We start from the raw sequence: 24,435 nt of genomic DNA, 5'->3' as shown, positions 1-24,435 counted from the left end.
TACCTATGAATTCATTTTATGATAGAAATAGTCAAGTTGCATGAAAAATTGCAAGGCAATAGGAAATGACTATAAACATTTTCCATAGAAGCAATTGCCAATTTTTTTTACACAATCTATAGTTCTCTGTTGGTCTTATACACCTAATCATTTTCCTCCCCATTCCTGTTTACTTGAATACATGTAAGATTTTTTTTTTCAATATATACTAGATTTTGGTTTCACTCATAACATCATCATTTCCAGGACAAAATTTTGCCCATCAACAGCCCATGTGCTTGCACGGAAACTGACTTTTTATGGTCTCTCAGTCTCTTTTGAAAATTAAGTATTGATATATATTGATATAATTTCTATTCCTTTACATTATTTTGAATCATTCCCAGAACAAAATTGCAATTTAAAGCCAGAACAGGCCAACATAAAGCAAATGGTATGAAGTAAATGCTGAAAATAAGAGTAATTATGAGTCCTTATCACTCTTTTTAAGGATAGCACCACAAAGTTTTTAATGTGCATATGATGCAGTGAGAAGGTCAGTGCCTACAAGTTTGGAGTACCTTCCATGGTTTAGCTGCTCTCCTACAGTAAAAGGCAAAAAACCCAAGAGAATACACCAATAGTTGTACAGCAAGCAGAAAGCTAAACTGAACTTAATTGTGCAATTGGTCATTCATTATTCAGGCTTACACTACTTTCAAGAAAGTTACAGCATTTTACTAGAGTTGGATCAAGCCATGTGATGAAAAGACAGCCAAAATAGAATTGTTCTTCAATAATGTATCTATAGAGAATTACTGCAAATGATACATTCCTGCGTTTGCATAAAAGCACTGGATATTTTTCTCTATAGGAAAACAGAGAAAAATATCCAGTTTCAACAATAATGCTCGTTCCAACCATAATGCTAAAAAGGGATTGTACACCCCACACTACCAGATTATTTCAGCTACCAACATTTATTAGCTACTTTGGCTGTTTGGGGGTTCTCTCTTATATCCCCTCAGATTTACTTCAAGCTAAATCTTCATGTATCTAATGCCAAGTACATCTTATACATAAGATTTATCTTTCCTGTGATATCAACATTTTGCATCCCAATGAAAATATATTATGTTGTTAATACTGCTTTGGAAAGCCATATTCCCAACAAGTTTCATCTGCATAAGGCTCAAGCCAAGAGATTCTGCAGAGAAAATTCCAGCAGTATTTCTTGGGAAAGTGACCTTGACAAGCAATCCTCAAAATGCTTTGCAGAGTTGCTGCTAAAGACTTAAAAAGAAAGTACCTGCTAGTGACAAAAAGCAATATTAAAATATACATGTCAGTATCTATCAGAAGATGATAGACCAAGGAAGAATTTTAAATGCAAACATGACAATTTCAATCAGATTTTAATACAAAATTCTGAAAATCTGTAAGACAAAACCACATCGTTTCCACTTTTTGTTTCAAAATTATTTTATCTCTCAATAATATAAAGGAGAAAAAAAATCCTAGTCAATGATAGTATTACCAGCTTGGCATATAAGTTTTAGAATAATTTAAACAAGAAATTCTGATTTTTTTTTTCATTCAGTAAAGATGTTATACACAAATCCAAGGCAAGAAAAACATCATTTGCTCATTTGCATTGCACTCCTAATTTCAACATAGAAATTCTCAAAAGCCCTATCTATAATCCTAGCAAAGCAAAGCCATGAACCAGGGACCTACTGGTTCACAGGTCAAGAAGCACAGGTTGGCTCATGTCCACCTTGCAAAGGGCAAACTTCCTCTGGCAGGTTTGTCTTAGCAACAGCTAGCCAAGAACACTCCAATACAGAGCCACAAATCAAGCTAGTAAATAAATAGTGTGCATCACCAGGATCTAGTGCCCCTTATCACCTTTCTCCCTTTAACCACACAAATGTGGTCACACCAAGTTCAGGAGCTTGCTTTTGCTGCTGCTTTTGATGTTAACTTTTACGTCAGTTTTGAAGACCTATCCAGGCACAGTAATTTCTTCTGAACACAAAAACTAAAATTAATGTTGTTCTTGTGCATGCATGCAAACTTTACTACAGTATGAATGGCAAATTATTGTATTTTTGGTTTTGTTGGACTATGCAAATCAAGAATATAATTTATATACCTACCTAGTTTATTGGCATGTTGTTTCCAGATACAGAAACCAATAAGCATGAATATATGAATTCTTGCTTTTCAAAACAGGTTGATGTAATAACTTTTTAACTATTCAAAAAACAGTTCTTCAGACCCTAAAAGGCAGAACTTTCAGCATATATTATTTCAATTGAAGCCAAAGCAGGAAATAATCATAAAACATACAAACACTACATGACTTTTCAAAGAAGACTTTGGAGCTGTTTGCTTACTCTGGCTTTCTAGATACGCAGCCCCCTTAAAAAGACCAGGAAATAGTCTTTAAGGTGTCACCAAGAAAATCAACATTCTCAAGGATATTTCATTTGCCTACAGCTGCACATACATGTCATAATCTCAGAATGCCACAGCCACTAGAGAGGAATACTGCTTTGTATTTGTAGAGTCTTAAAATTTCATAACTAGGCATTATTTTTTAAAGTTCACTAAATCAGACTGTAGTTTTCTTTATTTTATGATTTAGTTCACAGCAAGAATGAAAGCCCAAAAGAACATAAAAGTTTTTTTAATTTCAGAAGTTGCTTTGGTACACTGACTGTAGGCCTTGTTTAATGCACATCCTCTTTGCAAAGGAAAGTCAAAACTGCTTTTTAAAACAATGCTATGGCTGCATTTCTTAATGAAGCTGAATAGCTGCTGTCAGCGGTCTTAGCAATAATTCTGGAAGTAAAGTATTCAACATGCAATGTATTAGATCTACAGTTTATTTATTGCTGGTACAATTTAGCAGAACTGACCAGGATGTTTCATACTATTTGTAAAGTGGTTTCTAATGGAAATCTAACAAACTTCATAAAACTTATTGTGCATTAGTCGATAGTGAGGAACTTTAACACTATACAGCTCATGTTTAAAACTTCCAAAAGCCTTTAGAATTATTAGTAAGGTTCATCGTAATTATGAAGAAGCTGCTTATGATCCATTAAGACAGCAAAACATTTGGTTGCTTACTATTCTGCAAAAATTTATGTGATTGGTAAGATTTGATTGCATCCAGACAATAATCCACATTCTGTACTGCAGATACATTCAATTACATCCTCAATATAAAACTTCTTATCATCCAAATAAACAAGGTTCTATTCAAACAACTTTGTATGAGCACTCAGAGAGAAATTCAGAAGAATTAGCTGTACAATTTATACCATCAATACATCTCTCAGGTATAATTCTATCTCTACAAAACTACCTCAAAACACATGTGCTATTTCAGTCTTAAATGATCAGCATAAAGCTTAGAAGGGATTTCCAGGTTACCTAGATTTTGAGTGCTTCTCAGCTAAAGAAATAGTGAAATTTCAACTATTTGTCATAATCACATAAGGTTCAAAGATACAGCTTAGAATGAAAAGTAGTTTGACATAAGATTTTTTCAAACAGCAATGACAACTGAAAAAATTCTAATAATATGAAGCAATGAAAGCATAGTTTAAAATTACAAGAAAGTTAGTACCTACTATCCAACAGATCACACGTGTGCATTTATACACATATTTATGCTTAAAATACCAATGTGCAGTATTTTTTTTGTTTAAATTACTTTTCTCTACCTTTTAGAAATGTTCCTATTTTTTTAATATAAATATTCCTATAAAGAACATATTTACCTCAAATTACTTAGAAAATTACTATTGAAACTGATTATTTTCTTTCTTTCTCCTGTTTGACCCTCTGGTCATAGATCATGAAAAACACAATAAGCAAATCTATAATTTGTCTTTCAGCAACTTTGGAAAATAAACAAAAAAAAAGTCAAAAGTCTATTCAGAATTTTACTGTACAATTAGCTGAGTTTTTTTAGCATGTTTCACTAATACTAACCAAAAATCTAAATGAAATGCCCAACCCTGTCAGCTTTTGAGAAAATATGCTTTAATTTTACTTTAGTAGAAGCAATATTAGAAGTAAAATCAGTTAAAAATTAAGAAAAAATCATGATACATTATTATGTTAACTGACAATGGAGGCTCAGTAAAAAGAATACAAGGCAAAGAATAGAATAGTGCACTGTGGTTTTATTGATGGTAGCAATGACAATTTGCCTCTTTCATATGTAAAAAGTATTCAGCTTCATTTAACTAAGAACTTTAAAAAAGTCTTTTGTGGTGTCAGGTCCAAATTCCTTCTGCTCACATGAGCTTTCTTTGTTCCATCCTGCTGCTTGGAAAACCCCAGAATTTCTTCTAGAAGAAGTATTCAGCAAGTTGGGAGCTGCCAGTGAATTCTCCCCGACTCCGAGAAGGTTTCTAAATGAAAAAACTAAAATACAACAGATAAGGACAAAAAGTATTGGCACTCAAGAAACCATAAGCACCCCCCATCCCTGGGATCTGCAACATAGGCTTCACTGTCACTTCATTTTCTTCCTCCAAAAGAGTGAATATCTGCTTTTCAGTACTTACAGAGACACAATTGTTTAAAAGAATAAATCAGAAGGCTGCACTTCAATGCAATAAATATGATTGGTCCAATACAAAGAACACTTTCTGGTTTAGACCTCTCTCTCATAAAACCACAATTTCTCAACTGTTAAGGATTTCAATACAGATTTTATAGCAAAGGTGGCAAGTTGTTGATTAGTTCTGTCATGAATTAAAGGAAGATCTAAAAAGCATATAAGGACCAAGCACTTACAAATACACACTCATAGGTTCTTTCAATCTCCTCCAAAAGTTCTGACCCTTCAAAACACTCATTTCTGATTATTTGCTTGGCTTTGATTTCAGACTATTAAGACATTCTACTTAGAAAGTGTAACCTCAGGATGTATTTTTATTATTGTTAGATTCTAATTCTTGTATCGTGCCTCTCTAGGAGGAGTATCTTATTTTACAGACCTGTTAAACCTAGTATTTGATTCATACCCACGTAAAATTCCCCCTGACTGACTTAAAATGCTGACAGTGTTCTCCACCTCACACTGCTGGATATTAGTAAATGATAATGTTTATGTCAACTGCAACCCCAGTGAGGTACTGACTATCCCATACTTCTACTTTATCTATCTGTCTTCATAAAAAACATCAGGTCAAGACTTCCTGCAAATCTGCAGAAATTTTTCAGAAGTCCCATTTAAAAACTGAAATACTGCAATAAGATCCCTTTAGGCTCTTCCCCAGACTGAACAGCTGCATTGATCCAAATTCCACTTTTAAAAAACAACTCAGAATTTTAAAATCTTGAACCTTCTTCCACTTAAGACCCCTTGAAGTACAGATAAAGATTTTGAACTGATTATTTGGTAATAGCTATTCCAGGTGTGCATGCCCAAATGCAACACCTGAAAGAGTGCACTGAACACTAATCCAGGAAGCACTACAGCCTCATTTCTGCGCTGCTGCACCACTGCAGTTGACACAAGTGATATAAGATTATATAGGTAGATCTAAAAGGTTTTGGGTTTGAATTGACACTTTGATGTATGGACCTCATGCTTCATCTCTGATACATCCCTAGCATACCCACTACAAATATAGCCAGCAAACTCCAGTTTTAGTATTGCTTAAGTTGCCTTTGAGAACAAGATACCTTGGAATTTTAAATGTTACAAACTACAACATTAAAATTCTATGGAATTTACCAATTTATAATATAAAATAAGAATCATCAATGGTTTTCCATCTCTTTAGGAAAAAGACATTAAGTTACTTAACACAATAGAGAGATACTCCCTTTAAGTAAGTGAAGGTGTCACTAATAAAAGATCTGTTGAAGAGGTAAAGCATCCTGCAGTGGAAAGTTGTGGTAAAATTATGTCTCACTGGATCCTGTAAAACTTCCCCAATAAATTCTGTTTTCATTTAACAGGTTATTAAAAACTTGAAATAAGAACTCTATGCCATGCTCTCAAAAGATCTAAGAAATGAAAATGAGGCAGAATCCATATAGAAAGAGACATTTAATATTCCTGAACTTTTACCTGTCAAGACATTAAAGCTACATTGTTATACAAGTCCAGGTAAACTGAAAACAATTTAGAAAAGGACTGGGTTTGATTTTCTGCCTCCATTTAAAACCAGTGAAGAATTGATTACACCAACCACTTATTTTTGGGAAAGCCCAAGGGAAAGGAAAAGCTGTGAAGACTTATCTTCTGTGCCAGATATCAGATCTGCTGTCTATTTAAAGCAGGACCCCATTATAATCTTTAAAATAAAGTATAGGAACACCTGCAAGGAAAAATCATCTGTGCCTTAGAAAGGTTGTTCGTTATCCACCAACAAGTAACTTGTTCTTGAGATAAAGGCATTACTGCCACTCTCCCTGGTGCCTCATAGCTGACCAAAGCTAAGTAGAGTTTTCCAGATTTATACTGTAAAATTAGAGAAATACCAAAAATATTACCTAAGAAACAAAAAAAATTCCCTGGCTTTGACTGCTGTGTACACTTCACATCTCTCATTCAACTGATCACCCTGACACTGCTCAGGGCCAGCTGTGCTGTTTAAAACTCTGCTCAGTGCATATTCCAGAATAATTTGTGCATGAACTGTCTCAGGACATGTTTACTAATAGTGATTGATACAGGCACTTAAAAAAGAAATTCAAGTTATACTGGCAAAAATTTAACAATTATCACCTCTCTTACATTGCCAGTACTGCCATAAATGAAAAATACATTTTAACATATACTCTAAAAAGTAGAATCATATGTTGCATGTCAGAAATATCAAAAGGTACGAAGATCAGCTGCATGTGTTAAGCCAACAAAATGTGGCAGACTAGAGTAATGAAAAGAACAAAAAAGAGATTGGCAAAAACAAACTGGCTAGTAAAAAGAAAAATCAGATTCAAGATAAAGACATACTATGGGTGCACATCAAATATTAGTGACTTATCAAAGCTTTCTTTAGTCAGGATAGACTTTAGACCATCTTTTGTGTATTAAGGATTTAGAATATCAACCAGTGAAATGAAAGCAGCACAGTTTATGAGATTTGTTCAGTGAAATTACTGCAACTGTTTAATCTGGATGACATTTTAAAATGTATTAATGTATGTAGCAGGTATCTTTTCTAAGGAAGATATATAATCCCTTAATTTCTGGTAATTAATAAAGTATAGGTACAAGTCTATCCTCAAGATTCGGAGTATCATAAATATTCGTTGTCTGTTCACCTCCCTATTTAATGGTGAACTCACAGATTTTATATTTCTCCTTCTCATGCAAGCACAGTGGCAGAAAGGATATTTATTCACATAAATTGCTAATAAAAAGTAGAATATGGGACCTTGGACAGAGCTAGAGAGTCGTGAGCTCAGCAGGGACTGCAGCCACTTCCTTCAAATAAGCTTGCTTCAAATGTATGTGAGTCAGAGAATCTTACTGCTGCTGCTGCTCTCAGGTGAAAAAGCATCAGGAAAAAACTTTCTGAGATTATATGAGTCTTGACATAAAGCAAAAGCCAAAAGCTATTTGTTGAAGTGTTTTTATTGCTTTCCCTCTTCCCACAGATATATTAAGTCCTCCTAAGACATAAAATTCAGAAAAACAGAGATATCCAACTTCTATCATAAATATACCAATATCCCTAAGAAAAATATAGAACAATCCATATTTGTTTATCTTGAAATCTAAACCAATATATAAAGCACTGGTACCTTATATTTACCTTTCTTTTCTTATTAATCAGTTTCTAGCTCGGGGGGGTTGATAAAATTGTTGAGTGGGTCGTGTGGACCGCCGTGGCTGACCATCACCTCCTCTGCGGAATTCTAGAGTTTGCTCATACGTCTCTTCCTCCTCCTCCTGTGGGTAAACAGCATTGTTTTAAACGAAAGAGGTGGGAAATGCATGATGCATGAGTTGGTATTTGCACACACACAAACACACACCACATACAGACATATACATGGAGGGGTGAATCCATGCACACATAGCAACTGCTGCTTCTGTGCCCATGACCACTTACTAAAATAAGTGAGGGATGGAAGTGGGCTTCTCAAACCTAGGAAAACTAACAACATCAAGCAGACAAATCTCAAAACTCAATCCCCAGGGCAACAGAAGTTATTAAATATTTGCAGGGAAGAAAAAATCATATTTATTAAATAAAAATTATTTTCCAAGAGTCATACAGGCAACAAACTCAAGAAGCAAAATAACCTCAATAACCTGCCAGATCAAGAGAAATATCAACTTTCAGGAGTTCACAAATGTGTGTGGAATGAAATAAAAGAATTAGGAAATAGAACTACAAGGAACAGCATCTGGAAATATGCATGCTTAATAAACACATCTGAAATACTAGACAAAAATCTATGGTGCAGTAATAATGAAAAAAGCCTACAAGTAGAGTGAACAATTTAGAGATGTATTTTCTATGTGCAGCAATAATAAATATATGCTCTGAATAATGAGAGGGGAAGTAAATGTCTGCAATATTCAGTTACTCCTAGGCATCTTCAAACCAGAAAGATATTCACCAAGTATTCAGAGGTGAAAAAAATAATAAATTTTAAAATAATCAAGATACTGGAGAATGACTTACAAAGATTAAAATAACTACATATTTATTTTGGTCAAGAAATATTGAATGGAAAAACATTCATCTAGTGGAATTTCTGAATGTGGTACACATTGAAGAGAGAGAATAAATTTAAGAGTGTAAGAGTTTATATTAAAGAAAAAATTATAGGTTGAAAAAAAATAAAAAAGCTCCCAAGAATGAGTATGATTGTCAAATACTGTCTCAGAAAAACAGGTTTGATTTTATTTCTTTAATATCTTTATACTGCAGCAGACACCAGGTCTAGTGGGAACTTGCTGGAAGAAATTAGCTTTTGGGAAAAAGTACTGGATATGTAACTCTCAATCCCTTTTATTCACAACATAGGAACATAAAGCAACACAAAGCAAGAGCATTGAATGGTTCATTAGAAGTTTATAAACAATTCCAACACCCAGGAACTGCCAGAGTGCAGCATGCACATAACAGATTAAGCAAGTCAAAGTAGTAGAATATTTCACTTTAAGCAACAGAAAGGAAAACCTACAGCTTAAGTTTCTTTCTGTTGTGAAAAGTGAGATCTTACTCAAGAAACTTCTCTTTCTGAATTAGCATGAATATGAATAAACATGCATTTTTAAAGTAACAGTTACAAACAACCACATTCCTCTTGGTAAGGTCTCCTATTTAGAGGGCACATCTGTGGTCACAGCTATATTTCCAGATAAAGCATTACTACAGAGAGCCTGAAACAACTGTGGAAGAAAGCAGATTTTCAGCACTAAATACAGCATAACTGATTTATATCTCTCAGTTTCACTGTAGCTGAAGGCCAAGAAACAGAGTTCTGCCATAAAACCTTTCTCAGTGTACTTCTTTTACCACCTGTAGTACTATAAATTGCCTCACATAAAGAGGTTCAGAGACACTGATTATAAAAAAAAAAATCAATAGAGCATTAGATGTCTAACACAAAAGTCCCCACACTCTGAAATATTGCTAGCCCGAGTTCAAACACTTAACTTAGTACATGAGATCATCTCCCATCACTGACAATGCAAGCTGCACTAGCAGCAAATGTTAAAAAGTAAGCTAAATACCTGAAGTGGTCTAAATACCTTTCGGTATACGCTTTCAGAGTAGACCTTTCAGTGTACCCTGAGAAACATGAATAGCTGAAAATAGCACAGAATTTAAATAGTTCAGTGTATACCATCTCAACTGTAACAACTAACCTCTTTTTGAGGCTAAGCACATCAGAGCAAATTTCTACAGCAGCAAATCTTCATCAAATCTCAAAGTTAATGTTGTTGATCCTTTGAACTCAGTAAAGCCAAATTAAAACCAGTATTTGTATTATACACTTCTATTTTGGTGTAATTGTCTTTACACAGTGAATGAAAAGCTTCACATGCATGCATTCCAAATTAAGAAATTTACTGCAACAGTCAAGAGTGAAATGTGAAATCACATTCACTTTATGGAGGATCTAAAAAATGTGGATGTGAGCAGTGCAGCAAATTGTATTAAAAAACCAAGTTACAGAACACCTTTCAAATGTTCCCTGATTCCTTTCTATGCACAGTGGCTCCACACAATTACTGACTGTCCTGTTGAATTCTGCCATTGTCTCGTCAGATGACACACTGCCATTTCTTGGATCTTACCTATTCACATTTGATCCTAAACGGATCTAATGTTCTCTGAATTAACAATTTGCCAAGTCATCTTTATTAAAAATTTCTTACTTTAGAAGTAACTGAATTGCTTTTCTGTCATCATTTCTTAATCATTGATCCTCAATTCACTACTGCTGATCTTTCACCATTTATTGCCATTTTATTTCCACAGAATTACAGAACAAATAAAGGTTGGAAGGGACCCACTGGGGGTCATCTGGTCCAACCTCCTGCTCAGGCAGGGTCATCCCAGAGCACACTGCACAGGATTGTGTCCAGAGAGTTCTTCAATATCTCCAGTGAGGGAGAGTCCACAACCTCTCTGGACAATCTGTTCCTGTGTGCAATCACTTGCACAATAATGAAGTTCTTTCTCATATTCAAGTGGAACTTCCTGTGCTTCAGTTTCTGCCCACCGACTCTTGTTCCATTGGCTGGACCATCGAGAAGAGCCTGGCTCCCTCCTCTGGACACCCTGCCTACATTGGGAAGATTTTACTCTCAGTCTTGTTCAAGCAAAGCAAGCACAGCCTATTTATCCTTTTTTTCTATTTAAAAGAAGTTTCTTACTACCTTAAAGAAACAACCAATACCATTTTATGGACTTTTATCTCACTTTATTTTAAAATTTCTCCACCCTACTAAAAACTGCCTATTCAGGAACAGCATGCACTCTTTGTAGGCAAAACTTTGTGTATCTTATGTCCACTTCCTTGTTTTTTTGTTCTTCAACCAAAAATTTTAAATGTCTAGACTTCTTCCATTGTAACTGCAGTTAGGTCACTCATCTTGCTATTAACTCTACTTTTCCAATCTTTCTCACTGCTTGCCTTCAATTTATCAGTTGCTTGTGACTCATTCTAAATTATTCTTATCCATATAAGATCTAGACTACATTTTATAAAGCAAAGGTGATCACAAATCTCTCTTAGAGCATCTTTATTCTCCTTCTATTATCAGTAGATGCTTTATATTAGTATGCTGCTCTAAAAATTTATGTATTTTATTATCTCCATACTTCAGCTTATTTTCCATTATTTATCTAAAATTCCAGCATCAAGGACTCTGTTAGTACTTACACAATGCCTACCTCAGACTATGAAAACAGATTAAATGATAGCACTAAGCACAACTGCTAAAGACAGGAGAAACTGGCAGACCAATAGGAAAAAGCAAGGAAAGGTTCACAATGCAAACAATGAAAAGCACAAAGAATTATTTCTGCACTAACAAATTAGAATGAAGAGAGAGAGGATGGAACATGCCAGCCTTCTTTAGGTATTTAAAAAAAGGACAAACAGGGAAGAATAAGTAATTTGAAAATTCATCTTCCATTCCAAGTTTTGCTGTAAAAATCTGATGTTACTTTTGATGTTTTCTTTCCATCTTGTAAGAAAAGTGAGAACTTTTGATGGCTTCTTTCCATCTCATAAAAACAGTGACAACTAAAGAAGGGTAAAATGGGAACATACGCACAGGCAGTGCTTATATTTTGGACCCATGTACTCTGAAGAGCTTGTACCACCACCATATTTGACCAGCTGAGCTTAGTGAAAGAGCAAGTAACTTCCATCCAGACGAGTGACTACCAGCCTGCTTTTATATAAAAAGTCAATGGATTTCATAGCTGCAGAATACAGTTATAAATACAGAATTTAACATACTTCACCAACCAATTTATTCTTCAAATGAACAATATTAGAGCAGAGTAAATTTATATTTCATTAAAAGCTTTCTCTCTGAATTTCAACTGCAAACTTCTCTCATTGCATTCAAAAGAAATGTTTAGAGACTTATGTTTAAAACACAGTCATTTGAAGTAAATATTTCATACATATATAACTTCTGAGAATGAATAGAAGGATTGCAGTAAAGAACCAGACAGAACTTATGCATTGACACAAAAGCTGTGTTGAATGCTGTGCTCACACATATTTAGGAAGCAGTAGCAAGTCACAGCTGATCAGCTCCTGCACTTTTGCCACTTACAAAGTAGTTACCTCTGTCTATTACTGCTTACAGATAGAAAATTCTGCTCCATTCACTGGGGCCTTCTGCTGAAGCTTTTCAATTATAGCTCTCTGTGGGCTATTAAGGGATGAACACCCAAGCCTGTGCAGGGAGGCATGAAGAAGCAGCATGTAGAAGCAGTGTGGGGCCAGGGACTGTGGGACAAAGAGGAGACAGAAGGCAAAGAAAGAAAGCAGAAGATATTTTCCGTTTAGGTAGTGTAAAGCCTCTGTTTCAGTTAAGCTGTAGTTTTAACTTCACCCACACACTGAACGCATGGGGAACTTGCTGGTTCAGTACAAAGAGAGTGTTGGCTTCCTTGTAAAATGACTTTTTCTTTCATGTCCATTTCAAATTCCATTTCCTGATCCAGATTTAATGCCTCTTTGCACTGCCCACTCTTCAGGCAACAGCTGTCTCCTGCTGTTAAAACACCAAGTGATCTCTTTTTTCTTGGTTAAATTCCTTTCTCAGATTTTGCTTCTTTTGCCTAATCATCCTGTGTTGAGCTCCTTGAATACTTGTTTTGGTTTTTGCATTTTCTACTTACCAGTGCTTGGATCAATCAAAAACAGACTGCAAGATTATCCAGATGAATTAAAAAAAAAAAAAGCAGAAAAAACTCATGCTATGGCCACATTGAAAAATTCACAAGTACTCTAGAAATAGCTAAATGTCATTAATTTTTAATTATTTTATATGCAATATATTAAATAACCCATATTTGCAAGGAAAAAATTAATTTGCTGAAGTGTTTACAGTATTCTCTGGAACTTCTACTTTATTAGAATACTTAAATGGATTCTTTGAATTCCGTAATAACTAAGAATAAAGCCGGATTTTGTGGGGGGGGGAAAGGGTTTGTTATACAACTTTATAGTGGCTTTAGGCAGTAATTTCAGTAATTACTATCAAATGATGTGCAAAAAATGTAAGTAAAAGAGGAAGTATGACTAATGTAGATTTTTCAAGGGTCTCAACCAAGTACTGACTTTTTTTTTTTGAAGTGTCTATTACAGAGTAATTCAACATATTTGTTCTTCATCAATCTACTTTGCAAGACAGGCTTCTTACCTAAAATACCCATTCCTTTCACAGAGTAATCTTCTCCCAGAGTAACCTTTGTAAGCCTGCAGATGCTCACTTTCCCCCACCCCAGCGTACAACACATCTATATTAGACTGGGCTTATGGGCATTCTCATTCCTGAAGAACTTGAATGAGAAGAGCAAGTGGGGTTTGAGACCTGCATACAGCCAACCCCTCACTGACATCAGATCATTAATATAAACTCTTAGCCCTATTACTGCCTTATCTTCTGTCTGTAAAGAACATGCAGGATAAGCAACTGTAAAGGATCTAAAGGGTACAGAAGTTCTTATCCTACTTGAACCTCATGACCCAATAAGCACCTCACTGCATGTAGGACTTTGCAAGCCTTAGGTAATTAGTACAGATACGTGAGTATAAACCCATTTTTGCTGCATGTACAGTCCTCCATAGGTAACTCTGGTTTGACATTTGTGTCTCAGCCATCAATAGCTTTGTTGAAGTTTTTAGCCCTAGCTTCACTCCAGCAAAATTATTTATTAGGTAAAACAGTAGTGGCAGAAATGGAAATGTTAAATGTATCATGGCAACAATTAAGGAAATTAAATTGTCCATAAATGCATAAAATTGAGTTTCTGTGTGGTACTGTATCATGTACTAAAAACACCCTGTAATTTTGAACTGCAACTACAAAATTATTTTTTGTTGCCGTTCTATATGCAGCCAGAATAATCCCTACCCCTTCACAAAATGTTTTAATCTACTGTACTAGTGATGTCTTTCTCCTTCACTGCTTCTCAAATTCTATGAGATTTTGATGTACTACACAAATAAGTTCTGTACAAAGCCTTTTATCCAAGAGAGAAAACCAGTAAATATTTCCCTAATGAAAGAGCAGTCAATTTCAACAGCTACTGACCTTACAACAAACTTGCTGTAATGGCATTTAAAAAATAAATAGAAAACCAGTAAAACATATACCCATTGTTACCCTTATTTACACTTAGAAAAAGGAAACTATCCTTATGAGGATATGTCTTTTTCTCCACTGAACACAGATGGGCCACAAGCAAATATGCTCCTAACTACCTATGTCAAACTAAGTGGCGTGGAACTATCCCATAATAACTGTTGTTTTCCCACGTTCCAAATAATAATTTCAAGATGACCCTTCTCTGAGTAGTCTTCTCTTTAGCATCTGAAATAAATTAATGATAATAAATATTTTCTGTTGACTTTCATTAACCAAAGGTTAACCAAATGTTAACCAAATGTTTCATTAACCAAACATAACCAAAATTTTGTATTTTCTTGGCCAGTTTTTGTAAAATTCTAGAAATACTATAAATTTTATAAATAATATAATACATATTCTATATATTCTACAAGTACTGTCAGAACCAGCAATTTTTCAACTAATGCCTTATTACACATCAATTAAAGGTACTAGATTTATAATAAAATGATTTGGTAATCCTGAAAAATTTAATATACACTATTAATTTTAATTAGAATTATCTCATTTTCCTCTGTAGAAAATATAAACAACCTGAGCTTCCAAACCAGCTAATTTTTAAATGATTCTGCTAAAACAATACACATCTTGAGTTTTGAGTGAAGCAATAAACATTAGAAAGAAAGCAGCAGAAAATTAGTAATTTTTCAGAAAAAAATCAAGAAATGCAAAATAAATGGATGAGCAAGGAAAATAATTACATACTTAATCTGAAACAACTAAAAGCAACAATAACTTAAATAATTAACTTGGAATCAGACATTTCTTTGTACTTCATTGTTTCAGCTATGGAAACAAAAAACATTTACTTGTTTTCTACATAGACAATTTTTTGAATACATTTCCATAAAACTACAATAATGTAAGCCTGGGGCATGATTTTCCCACAGACATATTGCTGGCTTATTGGTTCCCCTTAAGGGTATTGCACAGTTTATTGATACTTGCAGTCATTCCCTCTGGCACACATGGAAATAAACACCCAACTCTTACTCTGCAGTTTATGTGGAAATGGACCTACTTTCCTGCAAATTTGTCACTGTGTTCTCAATACAGGAAAAGCCATGGATGTTAAAAATTCCTTACAAGTACATATTTAAGCCATTCAGACCATATCCCTCTCACCAGTGAAAAGCTTCTTCACTGAGCAATATCAATATCAAATGATAAATATTTAAAGGTTTACTTTCAATTTTTAAAAGAAAAGTTGATGCACTAAAGTAAGACATTCTATATAAATTAACACAGAACCAATGGACACATCAGGCTTTCTCCACTCATCCAGAAAGAAAAACACAAACTGGAAGTGGTTTTGCCAGGCTGATAATACAGATATTCCTAAACTGCAGCAAAAAAGAATACTGCACAGACTGTGGGAAAAAAATCAACACTCCTTTTCTCTGCACAAAGTGCACTTGTGAGAAAAACCTTCTATGAGCCCATAGAAGGGCGGAAGTAGGGGGAAGCATTTGCTGTATTGCTGAACATGTTTTAGCATGTAAACAGAAAGCCCTGCCAACATAAATTTGAGAAAGAAAGCACTCAGTGATGCCATGAGAAATTATCGAATGCTTTGCTGTTAGGAAAACTCACTAGCAAAATCTTAACAGCAAATAAGAGAGCTTTGGTGACACTTTATGTGAAAAAGAAGGCCATGTGCACAACCTCACCCATGACAGAATTTGACATACAAATCCCAAAGGCCACACAGAGACAGAGGTGTATACTTAGTAAACAAACACCTATGTGAATTTATTGTGAATGACTGAGCGCACACAAACTAAATTAGAAAGTTAAACATGGCAAAATTTATTTCCATAAATATACAGAAAAGTTCAAAAGAAATATATATAAAACAAAGCCCAATTAAAAACTGAAACAAAATTGCATTAGGAAGTGCAGGGACGCAGCAATTTAAGAGACTTGAAACAGAATCTGCCCATGAGACAACACAGAACAGACCCATAAAAAAGAGAGTATCTTAACTTGAAAGTCAGGACCTCTATATTTTTTATACATACAAGATGCTTTACATTTTAAAATAAAATTTGCTGAATTGCATCTATATTTTAGCTAATAACCATGACTTTAAAAGTACACCACATCATCCTGCAAGTTCTACAATAGGTTCAAAAGATGATGATGGGCAAAATATGCTTATAAACACTAGGAACCTTTTATACTGCTACAGGGCAGAACAGCTGGTGGCTGGTCACAAACGGTGCTCCCCGGGCTCAGTACTGGGACCAGTTCTGCTTTTTATATTTATCAGTGTTCTGGACGAGGGGATCAAGTGCACCCTCAGTCAGTCTGCGCATGACCCCAAGTTGGGTGGAGTGTTGATCTGCTGGAGGGTAGAAGGACTCTACAACGGATCTGAATGGGCTGGATCAATGGGCTGAGGCAGATTTTAAGAGGTTCAATAAGGCCAAGTTCCAAGTCCTGCCCTTGGGTCACAACAGCCGCAGGCAGCTCCACAGGCTGGGGGCAGAGTGGCTGGAAAGCTGCTCAGTGGAAAAGGCACCCCGGGGTGTGCTGGTTCAGAGTGGCTGAACATGATCCAGCTGTGCCCAGGTGGACAAGAGGGCCAATAGTGCGGCCAGCAGGGCCACAGCAGTGATTGTCCCCCTGTACTGGGCACTGGTCAGGCCACACCTTGAGTGCTTTGTCCAGTTCTGGGCTCTGCATTCCAAAAAAGACAGAGGTGCTGGAGCATGGGCACAGAAGGGCAACAGGGCTGGTAGAAGGTCTGGAGCACAAGTCCTATGAGAAGCATCCTAAGAAGCTGGGGTTGTATTTGGCCTGGAAAAAATGAGGCTGAGGGGAAACCTTATCACTCTCCAAAGTTACTTTGAAGGAGGTTGTAGCTAAGTGGGGGTCAGGTTCCTCTCCCAAGTAATGAGTAACAAGACAAGAGGAGATCACCTCAAGTTGTGCTAAGGGAGGTTTAGATGGGATATAAGGAAAAATATCTTCACAAAAGCCTTTGTCAGGCCTTGGAGCAGTCTGTCTAGGGAAGTGGCTGAGCCACCATCTCTAGAACTATTTAGAAGACCTGTAGATGTGGAATTTTGGGATATGGTTTAGTGGTGGGCTTGACGGTGCCAGACTAATGATTTTAGTTTATGATCTTCAAGGCCTTTTCTAACCTAAGCAATTCTATTATCCTAAAACTGTAATATCCAATCTTCAGTAATTTTTACATCTACACAATAAGTTACGAACAAAGTAAAAAACCCTAAAAAAACTTTCCAGGAGTGAAAATAAAACTGCTACATAATAACCCCATAGCACCAATTTACTCACATTCACAAGTATTTCCCTTCCCACTCTCATATGGAAGGAAGTCCATTTCCAGGTTGAGTGATGAACTTTTATTGAGTAGCTCTCTCCTTCAACTGGCCTGAACTTGTGGAAGATTCAACTCTCTCAGTGGGGACTCAGCTACACTCCTCTCCCTGGGCACTGATGAAACTCTGTGATTTAAGATGTGATTTCCATCAGCTGAGCCTCAAAATGCCCAGCTGTGAGGATTGCTGATGTAACCTAACGTGTCTGACATCATCAAAAAGAGGCTGATTATCTGTACAGAGAAAAGACGTGAGACTGGAATAGGTCAGGAAGGAATGCAAGCAAGAAGAGAAACCCCACAAGCCTGCATCCAATGGTAAAATTGTGCCTGGCTTAGTGCAATACAGTATGCAATATCTTGTAAAATTTTACTGTCAGTTGTAGAACATTCAAGAACATTCTTCAGCAGTGTCCTACATTGAAACAGGACACTGGGGGAGCTCTGTCAAGAAAGGAACAAAGAGTATGGCAATAACTAAACACCACTGCTTTCATTTGCTCCTGTATGCCTTGTGACCCACAGTGGATGTCCTATATGAGAACATATAGTCTAGAGAAGAACAAAAATAAACACATCAGAAAATATATGAAGGAATAAATTCAAATAGGAAACCATTAGGTAACTATGCAAACTTTTTCTGCAAAAGGTTTTATCAACTTGAGCCTGCATGAAATAAGCTCTCAAGATTTTCACTAAGAAGTCAGAAGCAACACTTCCAATTAGGTACCAAAGGAAGAAAAAACAAAACAAAACACCAAAACCAAAAAAGCCCTACAAAAAGAAAAGACCAGTTATAAATAGGCTTTATAAGCATAGGAGAATCTGAACTGAGCACTGATATAGTCCCTAATATCTGCCTGCATAATCAAATGTTCCAAACACCTTCAGAAAACTAAGAGGAGTTTACCTCTTCACTTACCTGAAATGGAAAGCTATGATCAAGCCCTGAATTACAGTTTAAGGTAATTCAACAGACATAAAAGCTCTTAAAGCTCCATGACAAGACACAATGTTATCTAACTTGAACTCTGAACTCTCTGCCACCAAGAATTAACTGCAATCCACAATCCTGTTATTTTCCTTCCTCAGCTCATTCCTTACTGGAGGAATGAGCTGAGAAAACCTGCAAAATGGATTTTCAGTCTCCACAGAACAAAAGAAATTCTAGAAAAACCGGGAATATGTATAATATTTATGTCTTAATAATAATTTCTGTGATCTTTTATCTTTATGCAGAAATCCAGTGCAAGATACTGCAGGAAGAGGAACTAAGCTAAACTATAGGCTTCACTTCATAACTGGAATTCTTAAGGAATTACAATAATTGTACTCAAAGAAGCTGTAAGAATTCCAGCTTGTTTAGAGAACAAGCAGTTAAGGCCATAACATATGTAAGTGAAACTACATACATACATAGGGTACACTACGATTTTTATTTCCTTCATACAGCAGTGGAAAACAAAAAAAGGTAATTGTAGCATAAAGAGGGTGAAAAAAAGCCTATGACATTACTAAGGAAACAGAGAATGGAAAACAAAGCAAAAACTTATTTGGCTTTGGGGGAAAATGTCACAAGATAAACACTTAGACTGTACATTTTCATAATTTATTAAGGGAAAAATATCCTACAAAATAGAGAATAAAATTAAGACTTAGAGTTTAAAGTATTATCTTGACTTTATTTTTTTTTTTTCACAGAACAAATTATTAAGTGATTCAGGAAGGTCCTTCCAATGCTTTTCAGTTGTTAGTGTAATTTTACACCATTTACAAGAAAAAACAAGCAGTTCTTATTTCTACAATAGTATTTCAGTGACTTTTTTTTTATTTGGATTAAAATACTTTAAGTGACCCCTGCTACATTGAGGGAACTGTTGGAATACAGTATTGTAGTGTTACATACAGGACATTCATAAGAACTCTAGAATAGTGGAACCCAAATGTTTTATTATTAAAAATATCTATGAATTCCATACCTAGGACATATTTTCAGGCTCTAAGAAAAACAATAAGCAGTTCTAGTGTTCTTAAGTGTATTTATATTGGTATTGTACGTGATAATTGAAAAAAAAATCCCCACTACCTTTTTGGTTTACCTAATGTAAAACTCAACTTTATCTTCTAGCCATCAGAAAGATAAATAGCTGCATGTAAGGTGTCAGACAGACTGAAAACTTACAAGAACTCTAAGCAAACTGCATAATGGACAGTACACGATCAATTATTATACTTTTTTCATTAAGGTGGTAAGCACAATGTATTTTGAAAATATGAGGCAGAGTTGATTTACAGTTAAGATAACAAAACAAAGCAAAAACCCACCAAAAAAAACAAACAAACCAAAAATCACTTATAAAGGTTGCCAAAAGCAGAGCAGAAGCTGAGGTGCTTAAATAAGCACCTCATAAAATATGTAATGTCATCAAAATAAGGTCACTGTGGTACTTTGGCTGTTATTGCAAGTGACTAGCCAAGCAACATTTTGCTTTGCTTTTTTTTCTTCCTCCCAGTGGTATACTTTCATCCATTTGTATTTGTTGGACAAAAAATGAAATTCAACATGAGTCCTAAACAAACAGTAGTGAAACAATAAAGAATAATCACTTCTAAGACATACGCTAAATTTACGCTTTGATAAGAGTTCACTAAATTTCTCTCAGTATTAGCAACTCTTTCAAAAAGGAGTCTGAATCAGAACTCACATATAGTGTATTTCTACAAGTTTTCAGTACAGATATCTAAGATCAAGAATCATGTAATCAGAGAATATGCTAAATGGAAGGGACTGACAATGATTATCGAGTCCCACTCCTGGCCCTGCACAGGACATCCCAAGAGTCACACCACGTGCATGAGTGCACTGTGCAAATGCTTCTTGAACTCTGTCAGGCTTGGTGCTGTGACCTCTTCCCTGGGTAGCCTGTTCCAGTGTTCTCTGAGTGTAAAACCTTTTCCTGATATCCTCCCCTGAATCATGCTATTTCATGCCACTTCCTTGGGTCCTGTTACTGGTCACAGGAGTGAAGACATAGGTACCTTCCCCTCATAAAGATGTTGAAGACCCCAACAAGGTCTGCCCTCAGTCGCCTCCAGGCTGAACAAACCCAATTACCTCAGCCACTCCTCACAAGGCTTCCCCTCAATGCCCTTCACCATGCTTGCTGCCTCCTCTGGATGCTCTCAAATAGCTTAATGTCTTCCCCATATTGTGGCGTCCCAAACTGTACACAGCACTCGAGGTGAGGCCACACCAGTGCAGAGCAGAGCGGGACAATCCCCTCCTTTGAGAGGTTGATGATGCTGTATCTGATGCCCCCCAGGACACAGCTGGCTCTCCTGGCTGCCAGGGCACAGTGATGACTCAACTTGCCACTGACAGGATCCCCAGGTCCCTTTCTGCAGCACTGCTTCCAGCCCCTCATTACCTAATGTACACACACCATCAGGGTTGCCCCATCCAAGGCACTTGTCCTTGTTAAACCTCAAACATTTGGTGACTGCCAAGCCCTCTGATTTGTCTGGGTCCCTCTGAAGAGCATCTCTGCCTTCAAGGGAGTTGACAGCTGCTCCCAATTTGGCGCCATTGGCCAACTTATTCCTATGTCTAAGTTGTTAATGAAGATGTTGAAGGGCACAGAGGCTGAGTATGAAGCCTGCAGAACCCCACTAGTGACCAGTCACCAAAACTCTGATGTCATCCTGTTCACTACAACCCTTTGCACCTGACCCAAGAGCCAGCTGCTCACCCACCACATAATGTGATTATCAAGCTGTGGGCTGGACATTTTGTCCAGGAGCATACTGTGAGAGACAGCATCAAAAGCTTTACTGAAATCCAAAAAAATTACATCAACAGTCTTTGTTAGGTCAGCTAGGTGTGCTACCCTGTCATAGAAGGAAATCAAGTTTGACAAGGAGGACTTTCCTCACACAAAGCTGTGTTGGCTGTGACTGATGAGTGCATTAGTCTCCAGGTGTTTTCCAATATCTCCCAGAATAATCTTTTCCATTATTTTACCAGGCACTGAAGTGAGACTGAGAGGTCTGTAGTTTCCAGGGTTCCCCTTGACTTCCTTGAAAACTGGGATAGAGCTGGTCAGCTTCCAGTCAGCTGGGACCTCTCCAGATTACCAAGACCACTCAAAAATCATTGTGAGAAGTTTTGTGATTACATCAGCCAGTTTTTTGAGGATTCTTGGATGAATCCCATCAGGCTCCATAGATTTGTACGGATCCAGCTGGACAAGCAGATCTCACACAATTCCAGAGTAAACTGTGAGTTGATGATTCTCAGTCATGGTTCTCCAGCTCAGGGCACTTGGACTCCCTTGGTCCATCACCCATGTTGAAGATGGAGGCAAAGAATGCCTTAAACACCTGTCCCTTGGCCCTGTTCCTGTTTGTAAGGAGACCATCCTCATCCTGTAATGGGCTGATGTTATTTTCACACTGCCCATTGCCATTAATATATTTGAAAAAACCCTCTTTTTATCGCCCCCCACATTTCTGGCAGCATCAACTCCAATTGAGTTTCAGCTGCATACATTTTCTTCCTGCAGTGGCAAGCAGCATCTCTGTACTCCTCCCATGCCACCTGACCCTGCTTCCACTGGGCATACACCTTCTTTTTTGCTATATTGCTGTTCAGCCAAGCCAGCCTTCTGCCTCGCCTGCTTGACTTCAGACTTTTGGGAATTGCCTGCTCCAGCGCCCTTAGGAGGTGATGTTTAAAAGCACTGATGGACTCAAGCACCTGCAAAAGGGACTTTACTTCACTATCTGGAAATTATGTGGAACAACTGAAATAAAAATCAGCATAACATTTCCAGTAATACATGCTCCTTGGGGCCAATAGCATTGATCAGTGAAAGAAAAGTAATTACTGTAGTTACTTTAAAATCTGTTTTGTTCTCCAGTAAAGAGGAAATACACCCAAGTTACTTGAATCTTAAGTCAAAGAACTAAGCAGCATTATAACTGTTTTGCATTTATGCATGCTATCTAGATTTATACATAATAAGAACACTGAGACAAAGAAAAATGGCTAACAGTGCTCAGCTTAAAAGACAAAGCTGAGTATCAATGGGTGATTAAGAACTGCAAATGCATAATGAGGATTATGCTTAGCACTCAAAAACAAAGAAGTGAAGAGGCAGGTCCTAATCAACTTTCTTCTGCAAATATCCTACAGCTTCAAGGACCTTCTAGGAACAAAAGAACAATTTGTCAGAAAACAACTCATTTAAATGATGTTCACTGTTAAGATGTTGATTGGCATTCATCTTGTGTAACTGTAATGATCTGAAATGTCATTTTTTGAATTTATGTAACTAGGCTACCTTGAGAGAAAATAAGAACCTTGAGAAAGGTATTTTTCACTTTTGAATGGACTGAAAGTCCTTGGAAATTCCTCTTTTGTCTCCAGTAATCACAGAGGAAGCCTCAGTGACTCAATCAGGAGGCAGCATGATGTCAAGACTACGGTACTTACTGTCAGAATCGCCTCTCCATACACTGTCCCACCCTTGTATCAGCTTTAACAAACTAACTCTGAAATACAGTAAGACAACCTGGGGGAACAAAAATGTGGTCCATTTAATTCAATTTCATCCTGTGGCTACATGACTGACAATCCAACATGGGAGGAGAGGGATGAGGAAGAACACATGGTCAGACACAGGCAGAAGAGGCAGGGAAAATGACCACCTCACTACTAGGATCAAGTAGGAAATGGCACCTCACTACCAGGATCAACTTAGTCTTAATATTAAGCCAAGTTCTTACACTGTGAGTGCTAACATTCAGTGGCTTTAAGTAAAATAAAAGCCACTCCTCAAAACTGTAATCAAATGAAGAAAAGTCTGATTATTAACCCAGAAAAAGGGTTAAAATAATACAATCATACCATAAATAACTAGCATCTTACAGGCCAGAGTGTAGGACAAAAAGAAGGCAGGATAAAGGGTAAATTTTCATACAAACAGCAATGCATCAGCTGGGAGGAGTTTCAGATATCTTTTTAAGTACAAAAAGGCCATCTCAGAGGCATCTGAGAGCTACAGGCAACAGTACTTGTTAAAAGACCACTGGGAAACAGGAGCTGACTGTTCAGCCTCTGCAGCAATAGTAACATGGTTCTATGACCCAAAAGTAAGAACTTAAAATAAGCACAGTCAACTCATCATTAAGGAATCAATATGCAGATGTATATTTTTTGTGCAGCCTTTTATAGTAAGAGTAAACAGCAAAGAATTGTGCATTCCTGACATTTGTTTTAATTGAAATGTATCTCTGCTTCCATGATATTCACTAATAAAGCCTTTTAAAATTTCCATAAGGCTAATACATTCTAAACTTCATAAAACAGATTTTGATGCATACATGACCACTACAATATTTGGCAAAGAAGAAATCATTGAAACAAGAATAAAATCATTATACAAAAAAAGGGATACAGATGTGTATTTTTAGTCATACATACACATGTAGTGAAAAGCTTCAGAACATGTTTTAAATGACTGTTTCCTAACCCTTACAGAACAACATACAATGTACATGAAATAAAACAAAAAATTGGGTTGAATAGAGTAAGTAACAACTTTTAAGAGAGAAAACATGCATAAAACTGTTTGGTTGACAGATCAATTATTCATTTTCAAACAATACAATTGAAATTTATTATACAGGAAGAATACCACATCGTAATACATGTCTA

At 36.4% G+C, this 24,435-nt stretch overlaps 1 protein-coding gene across 3 annotated transcripts in view; it reads right to left on the bottom strand.

Annotated features, from left to right (window-relative positions):
• Positions 1-4,161: 4,161 nt before the first annotated feature.
• The window catches only part of TDRD3 (tudor domain containing 3), a 90,842-nt gene continuing 70,568 nt past the window's right edge, over positions 4,162-24,435 (bottom strand). For 2 of the 3 annotated variants that reach the window (XM_005490266.4, XM_014269330.3), the window contains 2 exons: positions 7,779-7,915; positions 4,162-4,425 (listed from right to left, as the gene is read on the bottom strand). In XM_005490266.4, the coding sequence (XP_005490323.1) occupies positions 7,796-7,915 (120 nt within the window). In that variant the 3' untranslated portion in view covers positions 4,162-4,425; positions 7,779-7,795. Of the gene's footprint in view, positions 4,426-7,767; positions 7,916-24,435 lie in introns of all 3 variants that reach the window. The other variant, XM_026795417.2, reaches the window with a different exon arrangement.

The sequence above is a fragment of the Zonotrichia albicollis genome, chromosome 2 (genome assembly GCF_047830755.1).
Source record: "Zonotrichia albicollis isolate bZonAlb1 chromosome 2, bZonAlb1.hap1, whole genome shotgun sequence".
Classification (NCBI taxonomy): domain Eukaryota; kingdom Metazoa; phylum Chordata; class Aves; order Passeriformes; family Passerellidae; genus Zonotrichia; species Zonotrichia albicollis.
The sequence above is the reverse complement of the archived record's forward strand: the minus strand, read 5'-3'. Positions and strand labels throughout refer to the sequence as shown.